General features: G+C 41.7%; 1 protein-coding gene across 2 annotated transcripts in view; it reads right to left on the bottom strand.

The window, feature by feature from the left end:
* Positions 1-10130: 10130 nt before the first annotated feature.
* The window catches only part of LOC128570682 (rho GTPase-activating protein 15-like), a 152329-nt gene continuing 136416 nt past the window's right edge, over positions 10131-26043 (bottom strand). For both annotated transcript variants that reach the window (XM_053570063.1, XM_053570064.1), the window contains exon 6: positions 10131-10704. In XM_053570063.1, coding sequence (XP_053426038.1) covers positions 10681-10704 — 24 coding nt within the window. In that variant the 3' untranslated portion in view covers positions 10131-10680. The remainder of the gene's footprint in view (positions 10705-26043) is intronic.

Genomic DNA, 26043 nt, shown 5'->3' with positions numbered 1-26043 from the left:
GTAAAGTCCCTCTTACAATCGTGTTTGCCCTCAAAAGGTGTGGCACACACCAAGGTCCCACCTCCCTCCTTCCATCCCTCTCTCTGCTCTTCCTTTTCTGTCCATTTATCCCAATGTTATCTTTCTGAGACTTCCACCTGTGTTGCACAAGTTTCTCAAGTTCTGTGCATTTTTTATTCTTATTTCCTTCTGTTTTTCAGGCACAGTAATAACAATTGATCCAACTCGAGTTATATTTTTCCTCATTTCTTTTTTAATTTTTTATACATGATATGACTTTCTTTTGAACATTTCATTATTTTGACTTTTTAAGATCACATTTAATGCATGTTAGCTGGTTCCAGATCTTTCTCTACTAGTTCTAGTGTCTGTGACTCTTTGGAGTTAGTATTTATCAGATTTTTTTGCTGTTTTAATTGTTCATTTAATGTTTTCTCATTGCTGTTATGCTTGGTGTCTTGTAGTGTATGGTGGAAAATCTTTCTTGTTTCTTTATCTGTCTCCTACTTTCATCTTAAAACATGAGACCTTTAAATAATACGATGTGGGCTCAGTGTCCATAGCACAGTGGTTATGGTGCCCACCACATGCACCAAGGCTGGAGAGTTTGAAACTGGCCCGGGCCAGCTAAACATCAATGACGACTGTAGCAGAAAATAGTTGGGGGGTGTTGTGGGTGCCTGTGGTCCCAGCTACTTGGGAGGCTGAGGCAAGAGAATCACTTAACCTCAAGGGTTGGAGGTTGCTGTGAGCTATGATGCCACGGCACTCTACCAAGGGTGACATAGTGAGACTCTGTCTCGAAAAATAAATAAATAGGTAAATAAATGAATAAATTAATTAATTAATACTATAATGTGACCACTCTGGAAGTCCGATCCCTTCCTTGATGATTACTGTTTTTATTTTTTTGGTTTATGTTTTTTGTAGTTATTATTGTTGGTCATTTCTGGCTTCCTGGTTTTCTGGGCTAGGTCTGCATCCTCTGCACATGTGGTCGCTGACGTCCCAGTTCAGTTACATTAGTGGCTAATTACTGGGCAGAGATTTCCTTCACCACTCTCAGGAACACGGCTCTCAGCCCCTCCCAAAAGCCCCTGCATGTGTTGGGCCCAGCTCCACACTCTGTCACCTCACATTTCTGCCTTGGCCTCACTTCATCTTTGCACAGCTCTTCACTTTCAGCCGGTGGAGAAGCATCAGGACCTTTCTAGTTCTTTCTAGGCAGGACATAACACAGCTCAGAGCATAGAAGTGATTTTCTGTATCCACGGGAACGTGTCAGAGCTCGTCAGCACCACCTATGGACTCCCACACCTTGCAGTTTTTCCTTATAAGCTTTTTGTTCAGCTTGTTGTCTGTCCCATCAATGCCACCATCGCAGACACCCTCAATGTTAACAACTGCCTACACTTACACCACAAGAAACTGAGGATGGGGCAGCTTCAACAAACAAACTCTGAGTCAGTTCTAATTCGGAGAAGTGCTAAGAATGAGGCTTCACTTAGAACAACCAGAAAGCTCACTAATGCAGTTGTCTGTAGATAGGATTTTTTTGAAAAAAAATGTGAATCTTACCATTTTGTAACTTCCGGGAATATCATTCTTCTGTGCTTCACAGCTACAAAGGTTTTGAGGCTTGTTATTTTCAGGGATGCCATAGGTTTCAGGAAATACACAGAAGATATGATAAAAACAACACGACTTTCGTTTTTACAAAGCTCCCTCTTTTTCAAATGGTCCTAAGATTTGTGTAAGCCCTTAGTAAATGCCCATAATTGTGAAAAAATTTTAAAAAAGTGTGAAAAAGTTGACTTAGACAATTGATACCATTGTGTACATTGCCTTATATGGTGGGACAGGATTTCAGGGAGCCTCAGTCAGTCCACTATCTGGTAAGTATTTCTTGACTACCTGTTTTTGAAAAAAGAAATCCATTCTAGGTCAGAGTTATCAAAGTGACCTGAATGACTGTTTATTTTTTTTCTTTTAGATTATTGCATATCAGTTGCCATCTACTGGACCTTGAGATAAATTCCTCAACCTTATCCTGAAGGCACTGAACACCTCAGTGTTCAGTGGAAACAGCCAAAGCGCTTAAGATTTGTGGGGGGTGGTGGGCCTTGGTGTGTGCCACACCTTCTGGGTGCAAGACATGATTGCAAGAGGGACTTTACCTAACAAATACAACCAGTGTAACCTGGCTTATTGTACCCTCAATGAATCCCCAACAATAAAAAAAAAAAAAAAGATTTGTTCCTCAAAGCTGGACATGGTGGCTCATGCCTGTAATCCCAGCATTTGGGGAGGTGAGGTGGGTGAATTGCCTGAGGTCAGGAATTTGAGGTGAGCCTGAGTAAAAGTGAGATCCCCATCTCCATAACTAGCCTGGCATAGTGGCGGGCACCTGAAGTCCCAACTGCTTGGGAGGCTGAGGCAAGAGAACCTTTTCAGCTCAAGAGTTTGAGGTTGCTGTGAGCTATGACACTACAGCATTCTACCGAAGGCAACAAAATAAGAATCTGTCTCAAAAAAAAAAAAAAAAAAAAAGATTTGTTCCTCACACTACCCACGAAGTTTTATTCTCTCATTATTTTTTTCAGATCGGCTTTCCACCATATGAAAGGATTTTCAGAGTTTATTAGAAATGAATACAATTATTTTTAAATGTGATTATTTAAATAAAGCTCCAAGAGGCATGAGTGAGGTGTGTCGTGGAGTCTCAGTGTTTAAATGTGGAAAGGAGACTGTCCTTGCACCGCCTCCCCCTATGTAGTGACCACGTAGAAACCAGCATGTGTGACAGATGAGATGTAACATTTCCGTCATTGCTGCTGATCTGTTCACTCTACTGCAGCCTGGCCTAACAGTCTGCTTCCCAGGGAACCCTTAAAAGGCATCAGAATGCATCTGGCTCTCTTAGTGTAAACTTTCAACAAATAGATCAACATTATTGAAGGGTCAGGTCACCAGACCCTGTTTCTGGGACCCAGGTGGCAGTGTTGGTAGCAGAGTAGAGAAACAGTTTTTGTCCCACTTCCCCCTTCATTTGGATCACTGTGCTTCATGCAAATGAACCACTAATGGTATAACTTGCACCACAGACATAGTCAGCCTCGTCCTCAGACTGGAGGTTGGAGATGGTTAAGTAGTGGTCAGCCCAAGAGCTGGAGCAGGAGAAACAATCAGGGATTCCATCCCCATTGCTGGAGCTTCCGTCACTGCTAACATACATCAGGTACTGAGGGGCCTTCCCTGGCTGCTGCTGATACCATTCAGTGGTGTAGTCACTGTGTGCGCTGCTCAGGGTGCGGGTGAGCTTGACCGAGGCTCCCAGGGAAGCAGATGCAGAGGATGGCTGAGTCAGCACAGGCTGGCAGAGGGACACTGGAAACACAGACACCCTTTATGGCCTGGAGGAAGGACAGTCCTAGCATGGGTGTGGGAGAAAGTGTGAGTGGATTAGGGGGTGAGGATGCTGAGGACCATCCTGACCTGTGCAATGAAGGAGGAGGCTGAGAGGGAAGAGTGCTGTCCAGGCCATTCTGCAGACACCCCAGAGCTCTTCTGAGGCAAACATGCTGCAGGTCTCTCTTATCCTCCCTCTAACTCCAGAGGAGAGAGAGGGACCCTGCATGCAATTGTGCTGCTCTTCCCCTACCCAGCCAAACCTTCCCTGGGCCTGTGTGCCACCACAGTGGCTAAGTATCATTTCTTGTAGAAGTGGGTATATGCTGGGTTTGGCCTGAGGCTCCCAGGGGGGCAGAGAGGACATAGCTTCTGGCTCCAGTGAGCCCTGAGCTGAGCCCAGGGCCAGGTGGAAGCTGAGCCCCAAGAGCCCTCAGTGACAGTCCCTCAGTGCCCCCTGCTGCCCAGGCCCAGGTCCCGCGTGTCTATGACCAGATGCCAGGGCGTCCTGAAAGAGTCTCCTGCCCCAACAGGGCCTTGACCACTGCCCACTCCCTGTCCAGGACACAGCGAGGCCCCACTTTAGCACATCCTCCTATCTGTCTCAGTCTTGAGTTCTCTATTTGAGACTCAGCGGAACAGGACACACCAGCCACTTGCTTTTAACATGTCTTCCAAGGGAGGGGTGTCTCATACATATAACTGGTGCATGAAATAAAATGTGCATTAGGTGAGAACAGGGACTGTTCTCAGACTACTCATAGATCCAGGGTTCTCTCTCCCTGCTTGACTGTTCAATAGATCAGCACCCAGATGAAGAGTACTGAGCACTGGAGAGAGGAAATTACCCTGCTTTGTGGTTCACAGGAGGTTCTGCTAAAAAGGAGAAACCAAGAAATTAAAAAAGGAAAACAACAATAAAATTCAACACAACAAAATTAAAATGTTATTAGTATATTTAGGGCTTCTTTTGAAGGGATTACAGATGTTCAAGGGATAATTTCCTGGCTCTGGTGACAGTCCATGTTTATTCTGACATGAACAACTGTGTGATTAACTGAGATGGTCATGCCGGAAGGGAGGGCTAAAAAAAAAATGGAGTGAATGGGACTGCAAACTAATACAACCTTTTTGGAAGGAAGAAGTATGGAGAAATCTCAAACAACTCAACCTAGACCTCCCGTTTGATCCTGTAATCTCATTACTTGGCATCTATCCAGGAAAAACAACATTTTATTATAAAGACACTTGTACTAGGCTTTTATCCAGGCGGAAAAAAAAAAACAAAACCTTTTATTATAAAGATACTTGTATTGCAGCCCAATTTACGATTGCTAAAATGTGGAAACAACCTTAATGTCCTTCAACCCAGGAATGGATTGGTAAGCTGTGGTATATGTCTACCATGGTATATTATTCAGCCATAAAATGGAGATTTTGCAGCATTTGTACTAACCTGGATAGAGGTAGAACACATTATTCTTAGTGAAGCATCACAGGAATGGAAAAGTATGAATCCTATGTACTCGATTTTGATATGAGAACAATTAATGACACAGTGGGGCAGGGGGGAAGGGAAGACCAGAGAAGGAGGGAGTGGGTGAGGGAAAGGAAAAAAAGAAAAGAAAAAGACAAGAAAAGAAAATAGTGACTAATTCTCACATAAATTGGATTTAATTTTGACTAAAATACATTACTTTAAACATTAATTTTCCATTCAACTTTTTAATATGTTGTTTGGGATATTGCATCCTCATTTATAAGTGAAATATGTTTTTAATTTCCCCTTTATAATAATATAGTCTCTCCAGTTTTAATATCAGGTGTACCCAGATCAAGTAGAATGATTTTGAAGTATTTCTTCATTTTCTTTTGTCTATAAGATTTGGCATGATCTGTTTTTTGAAATGACCTTTTACTTTTATTTATAAATATTCGTTGTCTATTTTTTGAGACTTAAAATAATAATAAAAAGTTAACTGATGACTCCACACTGAATCTCACAGTCAAAGCATTCTATAATAGATATACTCTTATTTGACAATGTGAATGTTACTTTCATTGCATTATTAGTAGTAGTATTGCTGAATATTTTGATGCAGCAATTATCTGATTTCTTTTCTGAATGTATTTATGTTTGCTCATTCTTTACGTGGCTTTTGTTTCTAGTCCTTATCTTAAACATTGTTAGTATTATTAAATTTTAGGCCTCTAATTTTGTGATGGCAAAAAACGGAAACCTAATAAATACATGTATATGTAAAAATAAAAGAAAATCTGCCCCTCTTACCATATATCCTACTCCCTGGCTGAGTTATATTATAAAAACCCAGTGATTGTGTCACTTACTGATCAACGTCTCTCTCTTTTCCTCTCTCCTCTTTCTCCCTTTCTTTCGCTCTGTGTATTTAAAGTTCCAAAACTGCTGCACAGTCAGGAAATAGAATCTAACTACTTTCACATAAGTTTATCTGTGTTTCATTCATCAAACTATTTAGATGACGTAGGAGTTGTCATGACTGTCAAGTACAGAAAATGAAAGGGATTCTGTTTCATGGTTGTGATTTCATATCTGTTGGAATTAAGCCTGAATTAAGCCTGGCACATAACTTCTCAGAAAATCATTCACTGCCTTCCTCCACTCACTTTCCCAGTGTTTAATTATCTCATCTGTGGACACAAAGCCCACAAACCCATCATCCTCACTTCAAGAGTTTTCCCTAAAGTCCTTTGTGGGATTTTGCAGTGATGATGTGGATATTCTGATTTTACTGAGCATATGGCAGATTTTGAGTTTTCTATTCAGTGTCCTTTGGCAAATGATAATGTTACAGGCCCCTAGGGACACATTCTCCGTGGTGGCCATAGTGAGCATTAGATTGACTACAAGGGAAAGTGTGAAAATTTTCTTCAGAAATGAAAACATAAGCATGGTTGGGCTGTTGGGATCATTTACATTAGTAAAGACACATTGAACTGTGTACTTAATATCCCCAAATGTCATTCTATGTAAGTTAACTTTAAACAAGGAAAGAATAAAAAGAGAATGATGGATTTTTTTGTTAACAAAAGCCATCAAATTTGCCAGGCCTGCTTTAAAGGAAATTCTAAAACTATTTATCAATGAGATGAAAAATAATCTCAACAGGTAGCTAAAAATTTAACAACAAATAATTATTAAATAAGTACTAAGAAAGTGGAGAAATATGAGTAAAACGAAATAAAAATTGAGTATGTAAAATGGTTATGATAACATCAGTTGGTATTTTAAATGCATATTATGTGTAAATGTGATTGTGGATGTGTGTGTACATATGACACATGTTCATCAACGTGTGTGTATATTGTAAACATAGGACATAACTATGTTTGTTGTCCTTGTGTAAGTAGATAGAGAGTACGTGGAATTGAAGGGCCTGGACTCAGACTTCCTGATGCTCCATTTGAGACAATGAGCTCTTTAAGTCCCTTTATGTTGTTCCAGGAATCAAGAGGTCAGATTTCCTACCTTTAGAAATAAATTAATATAGGTCTGTCCCCAGACCCAGACCCTTCCTGCCCTGTGTGCTCTTATGTCAGCAGGAGAAGGTGGAGAAGAATGAGCTGAGTCAGTTCCAATGGGGAAGAGAATCGTGGACTCTGATAGGCCTCTGCTCTTGGCAGGTCAAATCTTCCAGCCAATCAGGACTTGGTTCACATGTTATCTGCTCAGCTCCTTGAGAAGCTCTGAGTGTTTCTCTAACTTATGGGACAATCCCAGGAGAGCCTTAGTGCCCCACAGTAAGTGCATTGCCTCAGTCTGCGTCTGGCCATCTACTGTGCTTCAGCTTTCCCCTGTGGGGGTCATAGATTTCCTAGATCAACTTTTCTGGTGTTTCTGCTCATCACCTCAATGGATTTATCAAAATTTAAATTATATATGGGGGTTGATAGCTCAGGGGACACCATCTCATGGGGATTAAGGTACATTAAACATCCCTTGTTTATGGCATGGCACCCATAGCTAAGTGGTTAGGGCACTGCCACATACGGGGGCTGGTGGGTTTTAACCCAGCCTGGGCCTGCTAAACAACAATGACAACCACAACAAAATAGTAGCCAGGGGTTGCAGTATTCCCCTGTACTCCCAACTTCTTGGGAGGCTGAGGCAAGAGAATTTCTTAACCCCAAGACTCTGAGGTTGCTGTGAGCTGTGATACCACAGTACTCTACCGACAATGACATAGTGAAACCCTGTCGCAAATAAACAAACAAACAAACAATAAAAACATACCTGCATAGCATAGAAACTGCAGGCTTTTTAATTAGATAGAGTATAACAAACATAGAACTTTCCCCATCTGTCTACATTTCTTTCATGTTTTTTTAAATATAATTACACATACAAATTAAGATGAAAAATATTAAATTGAGTTATGTAGTCATTTGCTATCTGTGGACAAGCTGGCGAGGGTGCAGCATGGATGGAAACCTCTCACACTTGCAGTGAAATAACCCAGGGGGCTCAGAGAGGTGAGCTGCTTCACATGCTCAGAAAGTAGCAAGGAAGAGCTGCCTCAAACAAAAACCTCAGTGGTCTTTTACTGAGCATGAAAAATGTGTATGGCTAACAAAGTACTCAACAAACAGTTAATAACAAACACAGAGAAACTCTAACCTCATTACTAAATGTAAGGGTAAGAGTCACTATTTTTTAAGAAACTCTAACCTCATTACTCAATGTAAGGTTAAGAGTCTTTTTTTTTTTTTTTTGGTAAAGAATGAGGAAGTAATAGGAAAAAGTGGAAGGAAACATCTAAGAACAATGTCCTATAATCATAAAGTCAGAAAGTTACCAAAGAAACAGGGCCAGTGTTTAGGGTGTAAACTCTAACTGCCTTAGCTCTCCTTTTGGTCCCATTCTATACTTTGACTTGCTCAGCAGATCTTAATCTATAATTGCTAAACATTCTGTTCAGACCACAGACCACACTATGCGCAGCCTGGGGAGGTCACGAAGGAGTCCAGACTCAGGAATGTTAGCTCTGGGCAGTCTTGTCACTGAATATTCTGTTTAGACCCCCCAGGTTGTTTCCAACACTGTGCTGTGTGCAGTGCAGTGGGGGTTGTCTGAGGAATCTGGACTGTTTTCAGCCCATCCTCCAGAATGTCAGCCTAAGCTACTTCTGTCCCTGATCTTTAACCCAGATCTCCAATCCACAGAGTTCCTGTGTGCCCTTTGCCCAGTTTCCCCCACTGAGGGAGTCTCATAACACTATATGCAACATACACTATCAAAATGATGAAATTAACATTGAAATAATGCTTTATGCCATTTTATCATTTTACTTTTAACCTCTGTATAGAATTATATTTTAAGTGGGGTTTCAGGTAGAATTATGTGGTTGTCTCTTTGTTTTATAATTGATTTTTAAAAGTGACAATCTCTTCCTTTTAATGTATGTGGTTAGTTCATTTACATTTAATGAAATTACTGGTATAAATGTATTTAAGATTGCAATTTTAACATACATTCTCTGTTTATTTCCATGATTTCTGTTTGTCTGTACCTCATTGCTGCCTTCTTTTGGAATACGTGAAAATTATTTAGTGGATTCTTTTGATATTTCTATTGGTTGTTTGAATTTATCTCTTTATTTAGTTTTATTCTAGTTGTTCTAAAGACAACAATATGCCTAACTTTTCATAGTCTATGTAGAGTTAATACTAAGCTCAATTTTTTCCCATTACATAATTTATATGCAGAAATTCTATTAAAATGCTATAACTTAGATAAAACTTAAGAGCTGAAAAATAAATATTTTGCTAATATACCTATTGATTTTCTTCCCACATCCCTTAGGCTTAATATTTTTCTCATTTAGCATTTATCTTCCACCCAAAGACCTTCGTTTTGTGTGTTTTTTTTAATTTATTAATGTATTTATTTATCTATTTATTTATTTGACTTTGGGGTATTTATTGGAGATGAAACATTTCAGGTTGTCTTCAGCTGACAAGATCTTAATTTGTCCTTTTTTCTCAAAAAAAAAAAATACACCTGGAAAGTTCATTACATGGTGACAGTTCTTTCTTTCTTAACAGTGTGAAAATCTAATGTCACTATATTTTCTCAATGTGTGCACATGAAATAGTCACAATTGTTTCATTTGTTGATCTTCTGTATATATTATAATATTTTCTGTCTGATTTTATTTATGTGACTTTGCCTTTATCTCTGGTTTCAGCACATTATTATTGTTTGGACATGGTTTTTATTAAGTGTATCTGTTTTTGAGTCACTAAGTTTCTTTGCTCTTTAAGTTTATATCCCTCATAGATAGTGGATTAGGGATTACCAGTGGCTGGGGGTGGGGGAAGAATGTGGACTGACTGATAATTGTGGGATTTGGTGGGGGAGTTCATAAAAGTATTGTAAAATTAGATTATGATGGTGGAAGAATAATTCTGTGTACATAGTAAAACGATTTAATTGTACCTTTTATAGTATGTCGAGTATATCTCTTATTTTTTTATTTATTTTTTTTTGGTAGAGACAGAGTCTCGCTGTACCGCCCTCGGGTAGAGTGCCGTGGCATCACACGGCTAACAGCAACCTCTAACTCTTGGGCTAACGTGATTCTCTTGCCTCAGCCTCCCGAGCAGCTGGGACTACAGGCGCCCGCCACAACGCCCGGCTATTTTTTTGTTGTTGTTGCAGTTTGGCTGGGGCTGAGTTTGAACCCACCACCCTCGGCATATTGGGCCGGTGCCCTACTCACTGAGCCACAGGCGCTGCCCTCTTATTTTTAATAAATGAATACTACGTGGGAAAAAACCCCACTGACAATTAGAAGGTGCAATGTGCTCAACCTCACTTCCTCTAACACTGACAACACAGGGTTGGCAACAGTCATCGTCTGCATTTGTCACAGGCAGTCATGGGGTTATTTACCTCACGGGAGGCCAAGGGCAGTTTTTGTCTCAGTTCTCCATGTGTCTGGAGCACTGTGTGAGCACTCAGGCTATCATCCCATGATGAGCAGTAATAAACAGCCTCATCCTCAGGCTAGAGGCCCGAGATGGTCAGGGAGTCAGTGTTGCCAGTATTGGAGCCAGAGAACTGATCAGGGATTCCTAAGGGCCGTGAAATTCCAAGCATGACAGTTTGGGGGGCACCAGGAGAAATCTGCTGGTACCAGCCCACATTATACTTTCCAACATTGTTGCTGTTTCCAGTACAGGACAGGGTGATCGTCTCTCCCATAGACGCTGACACCCAGGCTTCCTGTGTCAGTCTGGACTGTGCCCAGGATCCTGGAACAGAAGAGATGGAGACACACAGAGGTAGTCTGGGGTCATTTTCCACCACATGCTCTCAAAATGAAAGGGAGAAATCAACCAGGTGTACCCCACCCAGGCACTTCTGCTTCCCAGGGCCTGTCACCTGGGCAGAGAGTGAGGAGGGTGAGCAGGAGAGGGGCACAGGCCATGGTGGAGATTCCTGTCAGCTCTGATTCCTGGGGATCCACAGCTGCCTCAGAGCTGCCCCTGTCTCTTGTACCTACTTTCCCACTGTGGGGACTGAGAGGCCTTTCATTCAAATCAGTCCCCTCCCCTCACATGGCCTCCCAGTCCCTGGGCACGGAGATTTCTCTACATGAGGCTGGCAGGGCCTGGCCTGAGCCTCCCTGGGACTAAGATTAAGCAGCCAGTCTGTCGCCTGGGACAGTGAGCCCCAGGCCCCCAGCAGAGAACAGGTGGCTGGTTTCCAGCTGGGCAGCCCCACAGTGCCCCTTACTGCCCCTGGGGTGGATTCGCTCAGGTCTGGGATGCCCAACAGGGGACCCTGGGAAGAACACTGGGCTCCCCACCCCTTCTCTGCTGCTGTCCTCAACAGAAGGACCCCTTCACTCCCCGGTGGCTCCTCCACAGGACAGCTGTTCACCTTGGCTAAGTGCTGACTTCAGTGACAGGGACTCCTTGGCAGTTTAATCTGTGGCCATTTCTTCCACTGTGGATTTGTTGTGGGGTCAGCTCACTAGAACCACAAAGGACAGCGACAGCCCAGCCAAGACCTGTTAGTTGGAAAGGCCTAGGATGCTGGCTTTGCTTTCCCTCTGCCCATGATGCACCATGACAGGGTGGTTGCTTTTATGTTCAGTTGTGAGACTTTCTATTATACATGAGATAGTAGAGCCTTCTCAGATATGTGATCAGCATGTGTTTCTTCTGTTAGTGTTTGACTTTCTCTCTCTTTGATTGTGTCCATTGACAAACACATTTAAAATTTTTCATCAAGTCAAATTTATGTATTTATTCATTCATTTATTTTTTTTCAAATCATAGCTATGTATATTAATGCAGTTATGGTGTACAATGTGCTGGTTTTATATGTAATTTGAAATACTTTCATCAAACTGGTTAACATAACCTTCACCACATTTTCTTAGTTATTATGTTAAAATATTTATATTCTACACTTAGTAGATATAACATGTACCCTTATAAAATGCACCATAGGTGTGGTCCCACCAATTACCCTCCCTCTAGCCATCCTCCTCCCTCCCCTGCCCATCCTCTTTCCCCTTCATCTGTAGTTGGGTTATAGCTTTCATATGGAAGTGTGGATGCTTATAGATTGGTTTCATAGTAGGGCTGAGTATATTGGATACTTTTTCTTCCATTCTTGAGATACTTTGCTAAGAAGAATATGTTCCAGCTCCATCCATGTAAACATGAAAGAGGTAAAGTCCCCCCCCCTTTTTTTTTTAAGAGACAGTCTCACTCCATCACCCTCGGTAGAGTGCTATGGCATCACAGCTCACAGCAACCTCCAGCTCTTGGGCTTAGGTGATTCTCTTGCCTCAGCCTCCTGAGTAGCTGGGACTACAGGCACCCTCCACAACAATAGACCAGGCTACTTCTAGTTGCAATGTGGCCAGGGCCAGGTTTGAACCCACCATCCTCGGTATACAGGGCCAGCGCCCTACTCACTGATCCACAGGTGCTGTTTGTCTCCATCTTTTTTAAGGCTATATTTTATGGCATACATATACCACAATTTATGAATCCATTCATGGGTTGATGTGCACTTGGGCTTCTTCCACGACTTAGCAATTATGAATTGGGCTGCAATAAGCATTCTGGTGAAAAGATCTTTGTTAAAAAGTGATTTTTGGTCTTCTGGATATGTACCTAGTAGAGGAATTGAAGGATTGGCAGGTCTATTTTTAGATCCCTAAGTGGTCTCCAAACATTTTTTAAAAGGAATATATTAGTTTGCATTCCCACCAGCAGTGCAGAAGTGTTCCCTTTTGTCCAAATCCACACCAACATCTATGGTTTTGGGATGTGGAATAATCTTACTAAAGTTAGATGATATCTAAAAGTGATTTGATTTGCATTTCTCTGATGATTAAGGATGATGAGCATTTTTTTCATGTGTTTGTAGGCCATGCACCTGTCTTCTGTAGAGAAGTTTCTCTTCAAGTCCCTTGCCCACCCTGAGATGGGATCACTTGTTCTTTCTTGCTAATATGTTTGCGTTTCTGTGGATTATTATTATTATTTTTTTTTTTTGCAGTTTTTGGCCAGGGCTGGTTTGAACCCGCCACCTCTGGCATATGGGGCTGGCATCCTACCCCTTTGAGCCTCAGGCACCGCTCCCTCTGTGGATTATTGTTATTAAACCTTTGTCAGAGACGTAACCTGAAAATATCTTCTGAGGGCTGTCTGCTTGCTTTATGCACTGTGTTCTTGGCTGTGCAGAAGCTTTTTAATTTGATCATTTCTCAGTAATGTATTTTTGGTGTTGCTTCAATTGCCTGGGGGTCATTCTCAGAAAATATTCTCCCAGGCCAATTTCTTTAAGTGTTTTCCCTGCACTTTCTTCTAGTAATTTTATACTTTTCTATCAAAACACACACAGACACACACAGACACACAAAAACACACACAGAGACACACATAAAAACACACACAAGGACACAAAGACATACACAGACACAGAGACACACATAAAAACCCACATAAGGACACACACATATACACACAGAAGCACAGATGCAAACAAAGACACCCACAGACATACACAGAGACACAGACACAGAGAACACAAAGACACACACATACACACACAGACGCACAGAGATACAAACACACAGACCCACACACAGACATACACAGAGACACACTCAGACACACACATGACACAGAGAGACACACAGAGACACATACACGGATACACACAAACACACACAGGGACACAGACACACACAGAGACACACACACAGACAAAGACACACACAAAGACCCACACAAGGACATACACATATACACATAGACACACACAGACACACACTCAGACACACACAGAGACAGACACACAGAGAACACAAGACATGCACACATACACACAGACACACAGAGAGACAAACACACAGACACACACAGAGACACACCCAGACAAACACAGACATGCACAGACGCACACAGACACACACACAGAGGCACAGACACAGAGGTAAACAAACACTAAGACAGACACTCATAGAGAAACACACTCAGACACACACAGAGAGACACACAGAGACATGGACACAGATACATACATAGACAGAGGTACAGAGACACACATACTGAGATACACAGACACACACAGAGACAGACACACATGGATACACACACAGACCCAGACACACACACAGACACAAACACAGAGACACACACAGAGCCACACATATACAGAGAGACACACAGAGCCACACACAGAGACACACAGACACACAAAGAAACACAGAGAGAAACAAATGGACAACCACACGTACACACACACAGACACACTCACAGACATACACAGAGACACACAAACAGACACACACACACAAAGGCATACACAGAGACACATATATAGAGACACACAGACATATACACAGACACACTCACAGAGACACCCACACAGACACAAACAGAGATACACACAGAGACACACACACAGACACACAAAGGCACAGACAAACATACAATTAGACACACAGAAACACACACACAGACACAAAGAGAGACACAGACACACACAAAGACACACAAGAAACACACAGACTCAAACACACAGAAACACAAACACAGACACACAGAGACACAGACAGGCACACACAGAGACACACAGACACACGCACACACACAGACAAACACACAGAGACACGCACAGACTCACACATAGGCACACATACAGACATAAGACACACTCACAGACACACACACAGCAATACACACAGAGACACACACAGACACACATAGAAAGACAGACACAGGCAGACATACAGAGAAACACAAACATACAGACACTCAGAGACACACAGTCACAAACAGAGACACACACTCAGTGACGCACAGAGATACATACACAGACATACGCAGAGACACCTACATAGACACACACACAGACACACCCAGAGACACACACATAGACACACATACAGACACACACAGACACTCTGAGACAAACACAGACACACACACGCAAACACATAGAGACACAGACAAGACCCACACTCAGACATGCACACACAGGGATGCAGACACAGACACATACAAAGACACATGTAGAGAAATACACACAGACACACACAGAGACACACACATAGACACAAATAGAGACCCAAACACAGAGACACACACCCAGAGGGACATATTACAGAGACTCTCACACACACACACAGACACATACAGAGAGACACACAGTGGAAGATGCAGAGACACACACAGACACACAATCACACACACATAGACACACACAGAGACACACACACAGATACATAAACTGACAGACACACACACTCAGAGACAAAGGCACAGACAAAGGCACAGACAAACATACAATTAGACACACAGAAACACACACACAGACACAAAGAGAGACACAGACACACACAAAGACACACAAGAAACACACAGACTCAAACACACAGAAACACAAACACAGACAAAGGCACACACAAAGACAGAGACAGACATACACAGGCACACAGAGACACACACACAGAGTCATACAGACACACACACAGATACATAAACAGACACACACCCAGACACACACGGACACTCAGAGACAAACACACACAGACACACAGAGATACACACACAGAGACACACACAGCCACACACAACTAGGGGCTGCTCTCAGAAACTTCATTTTGGGACACTGAGGCAGTTGTCAGTCGGCTCTCCAATAAAGGACTCCCCTGAAAATTTGGCTCGTGTGGCTGTGTGATCTCTGGGGGAACTTCTGGGCATAACACTAGGATTAAGGGTGTCATGCACAACACCTGGCCTTTCTTTACTATTTATGTATAGTTCTGAGTCTCTATTCAGAACTCTGTGTCCTCCATCTATGTGTCTATTGTTGTACTAATATCATGCTTTTTTGGTTACTATGGTCTTGCAGTATAATTTGAAGATTGGAAATGTAATGCCTCCAGATGTGGATTGCATTGGCTAGTCGGGCTCTTTTGTGATTCCGTGTGAAAATTAGGATTTTTTTCTCTAATTCTTTCCAAAATGATGTTGGCATTTTAATGGGAATTGTATTGAATCTGTAAGTCATATTTGGGCAATATGACATTTTAGCAATATTGATTCTTCCAGTGTTTTGTCATTCACGTAATCTACAATTTCTTTCATTAGTGTTTTCTAGTTCTTACTTTAGAGATTTTTACTTCCTTGGTTAAATGTATTGCTAGGCATTTTATGTTATTTTGTAGCTATTGTGAATGGTATTGAATTTTTGATGTGATGATCACCTTAGCATTTATTAGTGTATAAAAATGCTACTGATTTGTGTACATTAATTTTGTAACCTGAGATAATTAAATTTATTTATTAATTCTAGGAGTCTTTTGGAGGAGGCTTTACGGTTTTCTAGATTTAAGATCATCTCATTGGCAGCAGGGATAGTGTAACTTTTTTTTTTTTTTCTGACTTGAGTGTCCTTTATTTTTTTCTATTACCTGATTTCTCTGGCTGGGACTTCCAGCACTATGTTGAGTAGAAGTGGTGAGAGTGAGCATCGTCCGGTCTCAATTCTTACTGGGAATGCTTTTAACTTTATCTCATTCAGAATAGTGTTTGAATTAAAGGCCATTCACAATCAGAAAGGATTTGGAAGGGGTTTGTCTTGTGAACTAAAATAAAATCTTACGTCCCCCTCCACCAGCAACTAACTGAATGGACCCCCCCCTTGGCCAAGGGGATCCCTTATATTGAGTTGCTAGGCAGCAGAGAGGAAATCTGACATGTCTCATCATGCTCCCTCCTCTTATTAGAGATGCCCTCTGTGACTCACAACAGCCAAAGGCTGTGGAAGACTTACCTGTGCGTCCTCAATACACACAACAAACCAGTTGAGTCTGTCCAGTGCTTTGTCTCCGATTAACAAACCCTTTACCTTAAGCATGTCTTTTTGCTGACTCCTGGTCTTTTAGCCAAAGTCTAACTCTTCCAGACAATTATCAGGTAAAGAATCTTTAAACCCACGTATAAATCTGTGAGCCCCAACCCACCAGATGTCCCAGCTTTTTGTGCCAAACCAATGTATGTTTTCTGCTTATTGATTTATAACTTCACCTGTAATTCCTATCTCCTAAAACCAAACTGCAAACCCATAACTGGGAGTCCACTTGCTCAAGGCTTCCTGGGTGTGGCTCTGGGTCATAGTCTTCAAATTTGGCTCAGCATGAACCTCTTTAAATTATTTTTACAAGTATGGCTTCTTTTCCATTGACATCATATGTAGTTTTTATTATGTTGATGTATGTATTTATTCTGTCTATGCCTATTTTGCTGAGGGTTTTTTATCATTAACACTTGCTGGCGTAGGGTGAGGGGAAATGTGCCCTTTCCCCCCAAAAGGTGGCTGAAAGACCAACTCACAATTAAGGCAGGATAGTAAGAGAAATGTTTATTTCCAAATATCATGCACATGGGGAGAATTAAAGGATTCATCTCCCAATGTTTTAATGATGGCCCGATACCTTTTAAGATGCCTCTTAGAAGGGAGGGGGAGAAGGTGGAGTACAGGAGCAGCAGGTGAATGCTAAGGAGGATGAATAGATGGGGGGAAATGAATTGACTTGTAAATTAACCTGAGAGACAGTTATTATGTTTTAAACAATTTGCAGTAGGTCTGCTAGCCTTCAGGGTGAACAAAGAAAGTTAGTTTTGCCCCTTTGATATTTTGATCACATTGGTCAGGTTTTATGTAGATAGAGAAGAAGCCCCTTCCAAATGCTTTCTGATTGTGAATGGCCTTTAATTCAAAATATTCTTTATACAAGTAGTCAATTTTGGAGTGAAATTTCCTTAGCTCCTTCACTGGATTTTAGGGAATGTTCTTACTGTATCTATCGAAATAATCATATGATACTTGTTTTAAATTCTGCCTATGTAGTGAATCACATCTTGATTTGCATATGTTAATCCATCTTTGTATCCCTGGGAGGAAATTCACTTGTCATGGTAAACTATACTTTTCATGTGATCTTGGGTTTGTTTTGCTAGTGTTTTCTTGATTGTTTTTGGATAGATGCTAATCAGGCCCTTAGTTTTCTTTTTGTTGTTGTTGTATTCATTCCTGGCTTTGGTATTAGGTTGGTATTGACTTCATTAAATGAATTAGAGAGGATTTCCTCTTTCTAATCTTATGTAACAGTCTCAGTAGGACAGGTACCAGTTCCTCTTTGTATGTCTGGTAAGAATCACTATGATCTGGTTTTTGGCTTTCTGGGGAGGAAGCATATGTTTTATTACTAATTTATTCTCACTACTTGTTGGTATGTTTAGAATTTCTATTTTTCTACAACTCAGCTTGGGAGGTTGTGTGATTGCAGGAATTTATTCATTTTCTCTAGAATTTTTAGATTGTGTTCACAGAGGTGTTCATAGTAGTCTCAGAAGATCTTTTGCATTTCTATGATATCATGATATAATGTCTCCTTTTACATCTCTGATTGACCTTATTTCAATCATTTTCTTCTTTTCTCAGTTAATCTACCCAGTGGTCTATCAATTCTTTTCTTTTCTTTTTATTTTTTTTGTGTGGTATATCAGTTTTATTTGTCTTTTCAAAGAATCAAATTTTTGTTCTCTTGATCCTTTATATTGTTCTTTTTTGTTTCAATTTTATTTAGTTCTCCTCTGATTTTTTGTTATTTCTTGTCTTCTACCAGCTTGGGGTTTGGTTTGTTTTTATTTTTCTAGAACCCCAATGTGTGACATTAGGTTATTAATTTGTGATATTTCTGTCTTTTATTTATTTATTTTTGGGGGAGACAGAGTCGCAGGCTCTCACCCTGGGTAGAGTGCTGCGGCATCACAGCTCACAGCAACCTCAAACACTTGGGTTTAAGTGATTATCTTGCCTCAGCCTCCAAAGTAGTTGGGACTACAGGCAACCATCACAGTGGCCACTGTTTTTTTGTTGCAGTTGTCATTGTTGTTTGGCAGGCCTGGCTGGATTCAAACCTGCCAGCTTTGGTGTATGTGGATGGCACTCTAGCCGTTGAGCTACAGGCATCAAGCCTATGATATTTCTGTGTTTTAATCGGAAGTATTTAGTGCTATAAACTTCTCTCTGAGCTCTGCTTTTAACTTACCCCAGAGATTTTGTTAGTTCGTCTTTTAATTTAAAAAATGTTTTTTAAATTTTGCACCTTCATTTCATTGTTGATCTCAAAGTTAACTTAGTATTATGCCTTTTAATTTGCATGTATTTGTATGGTTTTGAAAATTTCTTTTAGAATTGATTTCTAGTTTTATTCCACTGTAGTCTGAGACAATTCATAGTATTATTTTGATTTTTATCAATTTTTTGATACTTGTTTAGTGGCCTAACATATGATCTATCTTGGATAATTATGTCCCATGTTCTTATGAGAAGAACATAAATCTATACTTTGGGAGTAAAATATTCTGTAAATGTCTGTTAAGTACACTTGTTCTAGAGTCCTGTCTTATTCAGTGTTTCTTTGCTGTCCAGTTTTGACATTGGAGTGTTGAAGTGCCCCACTATTAATATGTTGTTTGTTTCTTTTCTTAGATCAAGTGGTATTTCTTTTATGAATCTGGGACTCTGGTGTTAGGTGCATGTATATTTAGGATTGTTAGATCTAATTGTTGAATTGATCCCTATATCATTATATAATGGCTATCTTTGTCTTTTTTTTTTAAAGTTATTCAGTTATTGATTTCAAATCTGTTTTATCTGATCTAAGAGTAGCTACTCCTGCTCACTTTTTTTTTTTTTTTTTGAGACAAAGTCTCACTCTATCACCCTGGGTAGGTGCCATGGCATTATAGCATTAGCAACCTCAAACTTTTGCACTTGAGAAATCCTCCTGACTCAGCCCCCTGAGTAGCTGGGATTACCGGCACCCACCACAATTCCTGGCCATTTGTTTTATTTCTTTATAGACAGGGTCTCACTTTTGCTCAGGCTGGTTTCAAAGCCCTGAGCTCAAGCAGTCTACCCGCTTTGGCCTCCCAGAATGTTAAGATTACAGGTGTGAGCTATCACACCAGGCCTCCTGCTCACTTTTGATTTCCATAGCATGGGATATTTTTTTCTCATGCTTTAACCTTGAGTTTATGAGAATCTTTATGAGCTAAATGGTTTTCTTGGAGACATTGGATATTAGGGTTGTGTTTTTTATCTATTCTACTAATCTGTATTGTAGGAGTCATAGCAAAACCTGTCCTTTTCCCTTGATCTGGTTTCCTGAAAGATCAACTCACAATTATGGTACATTAATAATGAGAGAGGATAGCCAAGAAGGGTGAGGTCTACAAGAACAGGTCTTCTCAAGGAGACCACAAAGATACACATGCAGGGTCCTCTCCATGGTGACTCAGCTCTTGGAAATTTGTAAACTTAACTTCCTGAAACTTGGAAATTTCTAAGTTCTGTGAAATCCTGTAGTTCTGTAGGGGTGGGAATAGCATCCCCCGCTTGATTCAAACTAGCCAATGAGAAGGGTACCCATGGGGTGGAACTTTTTGATTGTCAATAAAAAGAGAAAGACCAAGGCAGTCGGGGAGCACAGCCATTTGAAATTCTTCTATGCCGTAAGCTCCCAGCTGGTGAATAAAGCCCTTCCTCTTATAAATGTGGTGTTTGGGTGCTCCTTCTCTCTGTTGGGCCTTGTCTTCCTGCAACATTTTTGGTTCCCTGACCGGGAAGTAAGATCCCCCCGGAGAGAACACGCACCTGGTAGTTGCTGCCAATCCTTTGGACACCCACGTGGGGGCCCCTGATCAGCCTGGGTGACGTGAACCACTGAGCACTCCAGGGAGGCAGTTTGGCCTCCCTGTGTAGACGCCTTAACTAGGCTGAGAAAGGACCCCATTGGCAGGTCTTCAAGGAGTCAAACACCAGGAGGAACTGACATGCGGGAACGGGTACTTACACAGGGAGAAGTGTAAGGCAAGGTATGATCGATCTGGAGGTCCCATTACAGTTTTAGTGGAAAAGGAGCCTGATCAACTCCTTGGGCATTAGATTGTTGACAGGTCTGTTGAGAGGTATGTGAGAGTGTGTGGATGTGGTGTGACTGAAAGAACTCCGAGGGTGGAGTTGGACCTCCCTTCACAGGGCCTAGGGGAGTGTTGGTTTGCCTCCTATGGCTAAGTAGCAGCTTGAGTGGGAAATCGAAGCTGTCCAGGTTAAGAATTGGGTTGGAGGGGGGGAGGAGACAAGATGGCTGACTGAAGCCAGCTTTCCACAGAGGCTCCCGTCCAGTAGGAGAGTTTAAGGACAAAAATTCAGCAAGTAACCTGGTGGATTTGAGCTGCACTAAGAGAGAAGGTTGAAGAACGCACATCAACCCCACTGAGGCAAGCTGCGACCACAAGGATACAAACAAAAGGTACAAAATCCATCACCAAGCAGATGGGAGTCCCCTCCCCCATGAGAACGGCTCGGAGAGCCCCACAAACAATGGGGAAGAGTTCAAAGGTCCTCCCACTACACACCACGGGAGAGACCCTCTAAAAACTTGACCTACCTCCCCTACTAGGGTGTCACGGCGTCCTCCTGCCAGGCATAAAACTGTATAAACTGTATATAGTATCTACCTGGAATTCTGAACTCCCAGCACTCCCCTTCACTCACAGTGAGGTCTGGAGACCAGTCCTGGTCAGCAGAGAGGGTACTGCACCAGAGTGGCAGTTCCCTGAGGCACAGTGTGACAGCTGTTTTCTGGTGACAATACGGCCAGGCATAAAACTGTGTAAAGCTGTGTGTGTTCTCTGCCCGCAACCCCAGGCTCCCAGCGTTCTGCGTGCTCCCCTCTGCTCTCCCTCCAAGGTCTAGAGGCCTGTCCCCCAGGGGTTCAGACTCTTAGGCGATTGCTCAAGGGGTGTAGACAGTGCTGGGCTGTAGCTGGTCAGTGCAGACTCTGGGGTACAGGAGCAGAGAGAGGATGGTTGGCCGGAAGGGAGCTACACAGGAGCAGCAGTTGCCTGAGCCATAAAGCAGCAGCCCTCTTTTGCTAGCAATATGGTTCACTACCAATTATTCTGAAGCCACACCCCCTGTCTCCCTGGGCAACCAGAGACTGTGAGTATAGGATTTGCCTTAGGCAACTCCAACTTGCAAACGGGGGAAACTCCCAGAGTGGGGCTGACCCAGAGGTCTGCTATACTAAACCTAAGATGCACCTGGACCTCAGGGGATCATCAGCCTATAGACAATACAAGAGCAAAGACAAGCTAATTTGGAACTCAATTCAGCTTCTCTTCTGCAGGGGAACCGCAGAGTTGTTCTATTCTGTTCTGTCAGTAACATTAATCAGGGGCGAGTCTGGACCTGAGTGAAAACCCCCCAACCTTCATCAAGCGCCCAAGGTTGTCAGGCCTCACCTCCTTCTGCTAGAGAGAAGCAGAACACAGTGGCCTGGCAGACTTCCTTGTGATTCAGGCAGGTAGAAACTCCTGGAGTACCGATTCACTATAGGCAATTGGGTCAGCCAACTGCAGGGCTATCAGTGACTGGGTGTGACAGCGGTGCAAGGTGGGGAAGGAGGCATCAACCTTCCCAGACTGATCTATTGCCTGGGTGGCTCCTCCTGAGTCCACGCAGCACTGGAGAAAGCCACACCAGAGTAGTCACCAGACCCCTGTGATTCAGTTCCCACAGACCTCTTAAACTCTCACCCGAGACAGGTGCAGACTGAGAGAACTGATTTGGACTTTTTGAACTGAACCAATCGCCTGAGGACAAATCAGGTGGCGCCCTGGGTGCACCGTGGTAGGAAGGTTTGACTTTCCTTTTCCAATTGTTTGCTGGTGGGGGTGGGGTGGGGTGACTTAATTGCTGATATTTCTCCGCAGCTGAGACTTCAATCTAGAGTATCTGTTTCACTAGGGTGGAACAGAAACCAACTGAAAACAAGACAGAACCAGTTAGCCCCACCACACCAGACAGGGTCTCAGTTTCTCAGGCCACAACACTGTACAGGCCCTCAACAAAGCCCCAGGGGGGAAAAATCAAAGGGAGTAAAACAACCATGGGGCAGAATCAGCAGAAAAACTCTGGTAACATGAATAACCAGAATAGATCAAACCGCCCCCCCCCAAGGAAAGATATGGCAGATGTAATTGAAGATCCTATTCATAAACAACTGGCTGAGATGTCAGAAATCGAATTCAGAATTTGGATTGCAGACAAGATTAACAAAGTGGAATTGGGAATTCGAGGAGAAAATCAAAAGTTGTCTCAAGAATTTAAGACAAAACCACCAAAGACTTAGACACACTGAAGCAATAAATTGCAGCCCTCAAAGATATGAAAAATACAGTAGAATCCCTCAGCAACAGAATGGAGCAAGGAGAAAAAAAAATTTCTGACATTAAAGATAAAGCCTTTATACGCTCCCAAACTCTCAAAGAGGAAGAGAAATGGAGAGCAAAAATGGATCATTCTCTCCGAGAGCTCTGGGATAATTCAAAGAAAGTGAATATCCGAAATTTGGAGTTCCAGAAACAGATGAAGTGGCCTCGCTGGGCACAGAGGCCCTTCTGCATGAAATTATGAAAGAGAATTTTCCAGACATACCAAGAGATTCTGAAATTCAGATAGGAGACAGCTTCAGAACCCCAGCATGACTCAACTCCAATAAGACATCCCCCAAGCGTATCATAATTAACTTCACTAAAGTTAATATGAAGGAGAAAATCCTCAAAGCTGCCAGGAGAAAGAAAACCATTACCTTGAAAGGGAAGAATATTAGAATGACTGCAGATCTCTCTGCTGAAACTTTTTAAGCCAGAAGAAGGTGGTCACTGACTTTTAATCTCCTAAAGCAAAATAACTTTCAATCCCGGATCTTGTATCCAGCTAAACTGAGTTTCATTTATGACGGAGAAATTAAATACTTGAATGACAGTCATATGTTGAAGAAATTTGCCATAACAAAACCAGCTCTTCACGATATTCTCAGACCTATCTTCCATAATGCCTAACCCAATCCTATACCACAAAAGTAAACTCACTCAGAAACTTCGGATCAAATTCCAATTTCCACACTGGCAAAAGGATTAAAAGTGCCCACTGGACTTTTGAAAAACTCGATACCCAAAACTTCACCAGACTTATCAATATTCTCCATTAATGTGAACAGCTTAAACTGTCCTCTAAAGAGGCATAGGTTAGCTGACTGGATACAAAAACTCAGGCCAGATATTTGTTGCATACAAGAGTCACATCTTAACCTAAAAGACAAATACAGACTCAGGGTGAAAGGATGATCATCCATATTTCAGGCAAATGGTAATCAGAAAAAAGCAGGTGTTGCAATTTTATTTGCAGATACAATAGGCTTTAAATCAACAAAAGTAAGGAAGGACAAGAATGGTCACTTCATATTTGTTAAGGGTAATACTCAATATGATGAGATCTCAATTATTAATATCTATGCACCCAACCAGAATGCATCTCAATTTATAAGAGAAAATCTAACAGACATGAGCAACTTTATTTCCTCCAGCTCCAAAATAGTCAGAGATTTCAACACTTCTTTGGCAGTGTTGGATTGATCCTCCAACAAGAAGCTGAGCAAAGAAATCTTAGATTTAAACCTAACCATCCAACATTTGGATTTAGCAGACATCTACAAAACATTTCATCCCAACAAAACTGAATACGCATACTTCTCATCAGCCCATGGAACTTACTCCAAAATCAATCACATCTTAGGTCACAAGTCTAACCTCAGTAATTTAAAGGAATAGAAATTATTCCATGCTTCTTCTCGGACCACCATGGAATAAAACTTGAGCTGAGTAACAACAGGAATCTGCATACTGATACAAAAACATGGAAGTTAAATAGCCTTATGTTGAATGATAGCTGGATCAGAGATGAGATTAAGAAAGAAATCGCCGGACAGCGCCTGTGGCTCAGTCGGTAGGACGCCGGCCCCATAAAACGAGGGTGGCGGGTTCAAACCCGGCCCTGGCCAAACTGCAACCAAAAAATAGCCGGGCGTTGTGGCCGGCGCCTGTAGTCCCACCTACTCGGGAGGCTGAGGCAAGGGAATCGCTTAAGCCCAGAAGTTGGAGGTTGCTGTGAGCTGTGTGAAGCCACGGCACTCTATGGAGGGCCATAAAGTGAGACTCTGTCTCTAAGAAAAAAAAAAAAAAAATGAAAGTAATCGCCAATTTTTTGGAATGAAACAACGATGAAGACACGAACTATCAGAACCTCCGGGACACCGCAAAAGCAGTTCTAAGATGGAAATTTATAGCACTGCAAGCCTTCCTCAAGAGAACAGAAAGAGAGGCAACTTAATGGGACATCTCAAGTAACTGGAAAAGGAAGAACATTCCAACCCCAAACCCAGTAGAAGAAAAGAAATAACCAAAATTAGAGCAGAATTAAATGAAATTGAAAACAAAAGGATGATACAACAGATAAATAATTCAAAAGCTGGTTTTTCGAAAAGGTCAATAAAATAGATAAACCTTTGGCCAACCTAATCAGGAAAAAAAAGAGTAAAATCTCTAATTTCATCAATCAGAAACAGCAAAGATGAAACAGACTCCTTAGAAATAAAAAAAAAATCCCTAATGAATATTGCAAGAAACTGTATTCTCAGAAACATGAAAATCTGAAGGAGATTGACCGATACTTGTAAGCACGTCACATTCCAACACTTAGCCAGAATCAAGTGGAAATGTTGAACAGGCCCATATCAAGTTCGGAAATAGTATCAACCACACAAAACCTCCCTAAAAAGACAAGCCCGGGGCCAGATGGTTTCATGTCAGAATTCTACCAAACTTTTAAAGAGGAATTAGTACCTATATTACTCAACCTCTTCCAAAACGTAGAAAAAGAAGGAAGACTACCTAACACGTTCTATGAAGCAAACATCACCCTGATCCCCAAACCAGGAAAAGACCCAACAAGAAAAGAAAATTACAGACCGATATCACTAATGAATATGGATGCAAAAATATTCAACAAGATCCTAACAAACAGAATCCAACAACACATCAAACAAATTATACATCATGACCAAGTTGGTTTTATCCCAGGGTCTCAAGCCTGGTTCAATATACGTAAATCTATAAATGTAATCCAGCACATAAATAAATTAA

This window comes from Nycticebus coucang, chromosome 18 (genome assembly GCF_027406575.1).
Source record: "Nycticebus coucang isolate mNycCou1 chromosome 18, mNycCou1.pri, whole genome shotgun sequence".
Classification (NCBI taxonomy): domain Eukaryota; kingdom Metazoa; phylum Chordata; class Mammalia; order Primates; family Lorisidae; genus Nycticebus; species Nycticebus coucang.
The sequence above is the reverse complement of the archived record's forward strand: the minus strand, read 5'-3'. Positions and strand labels throughout refer to the sequence as shown.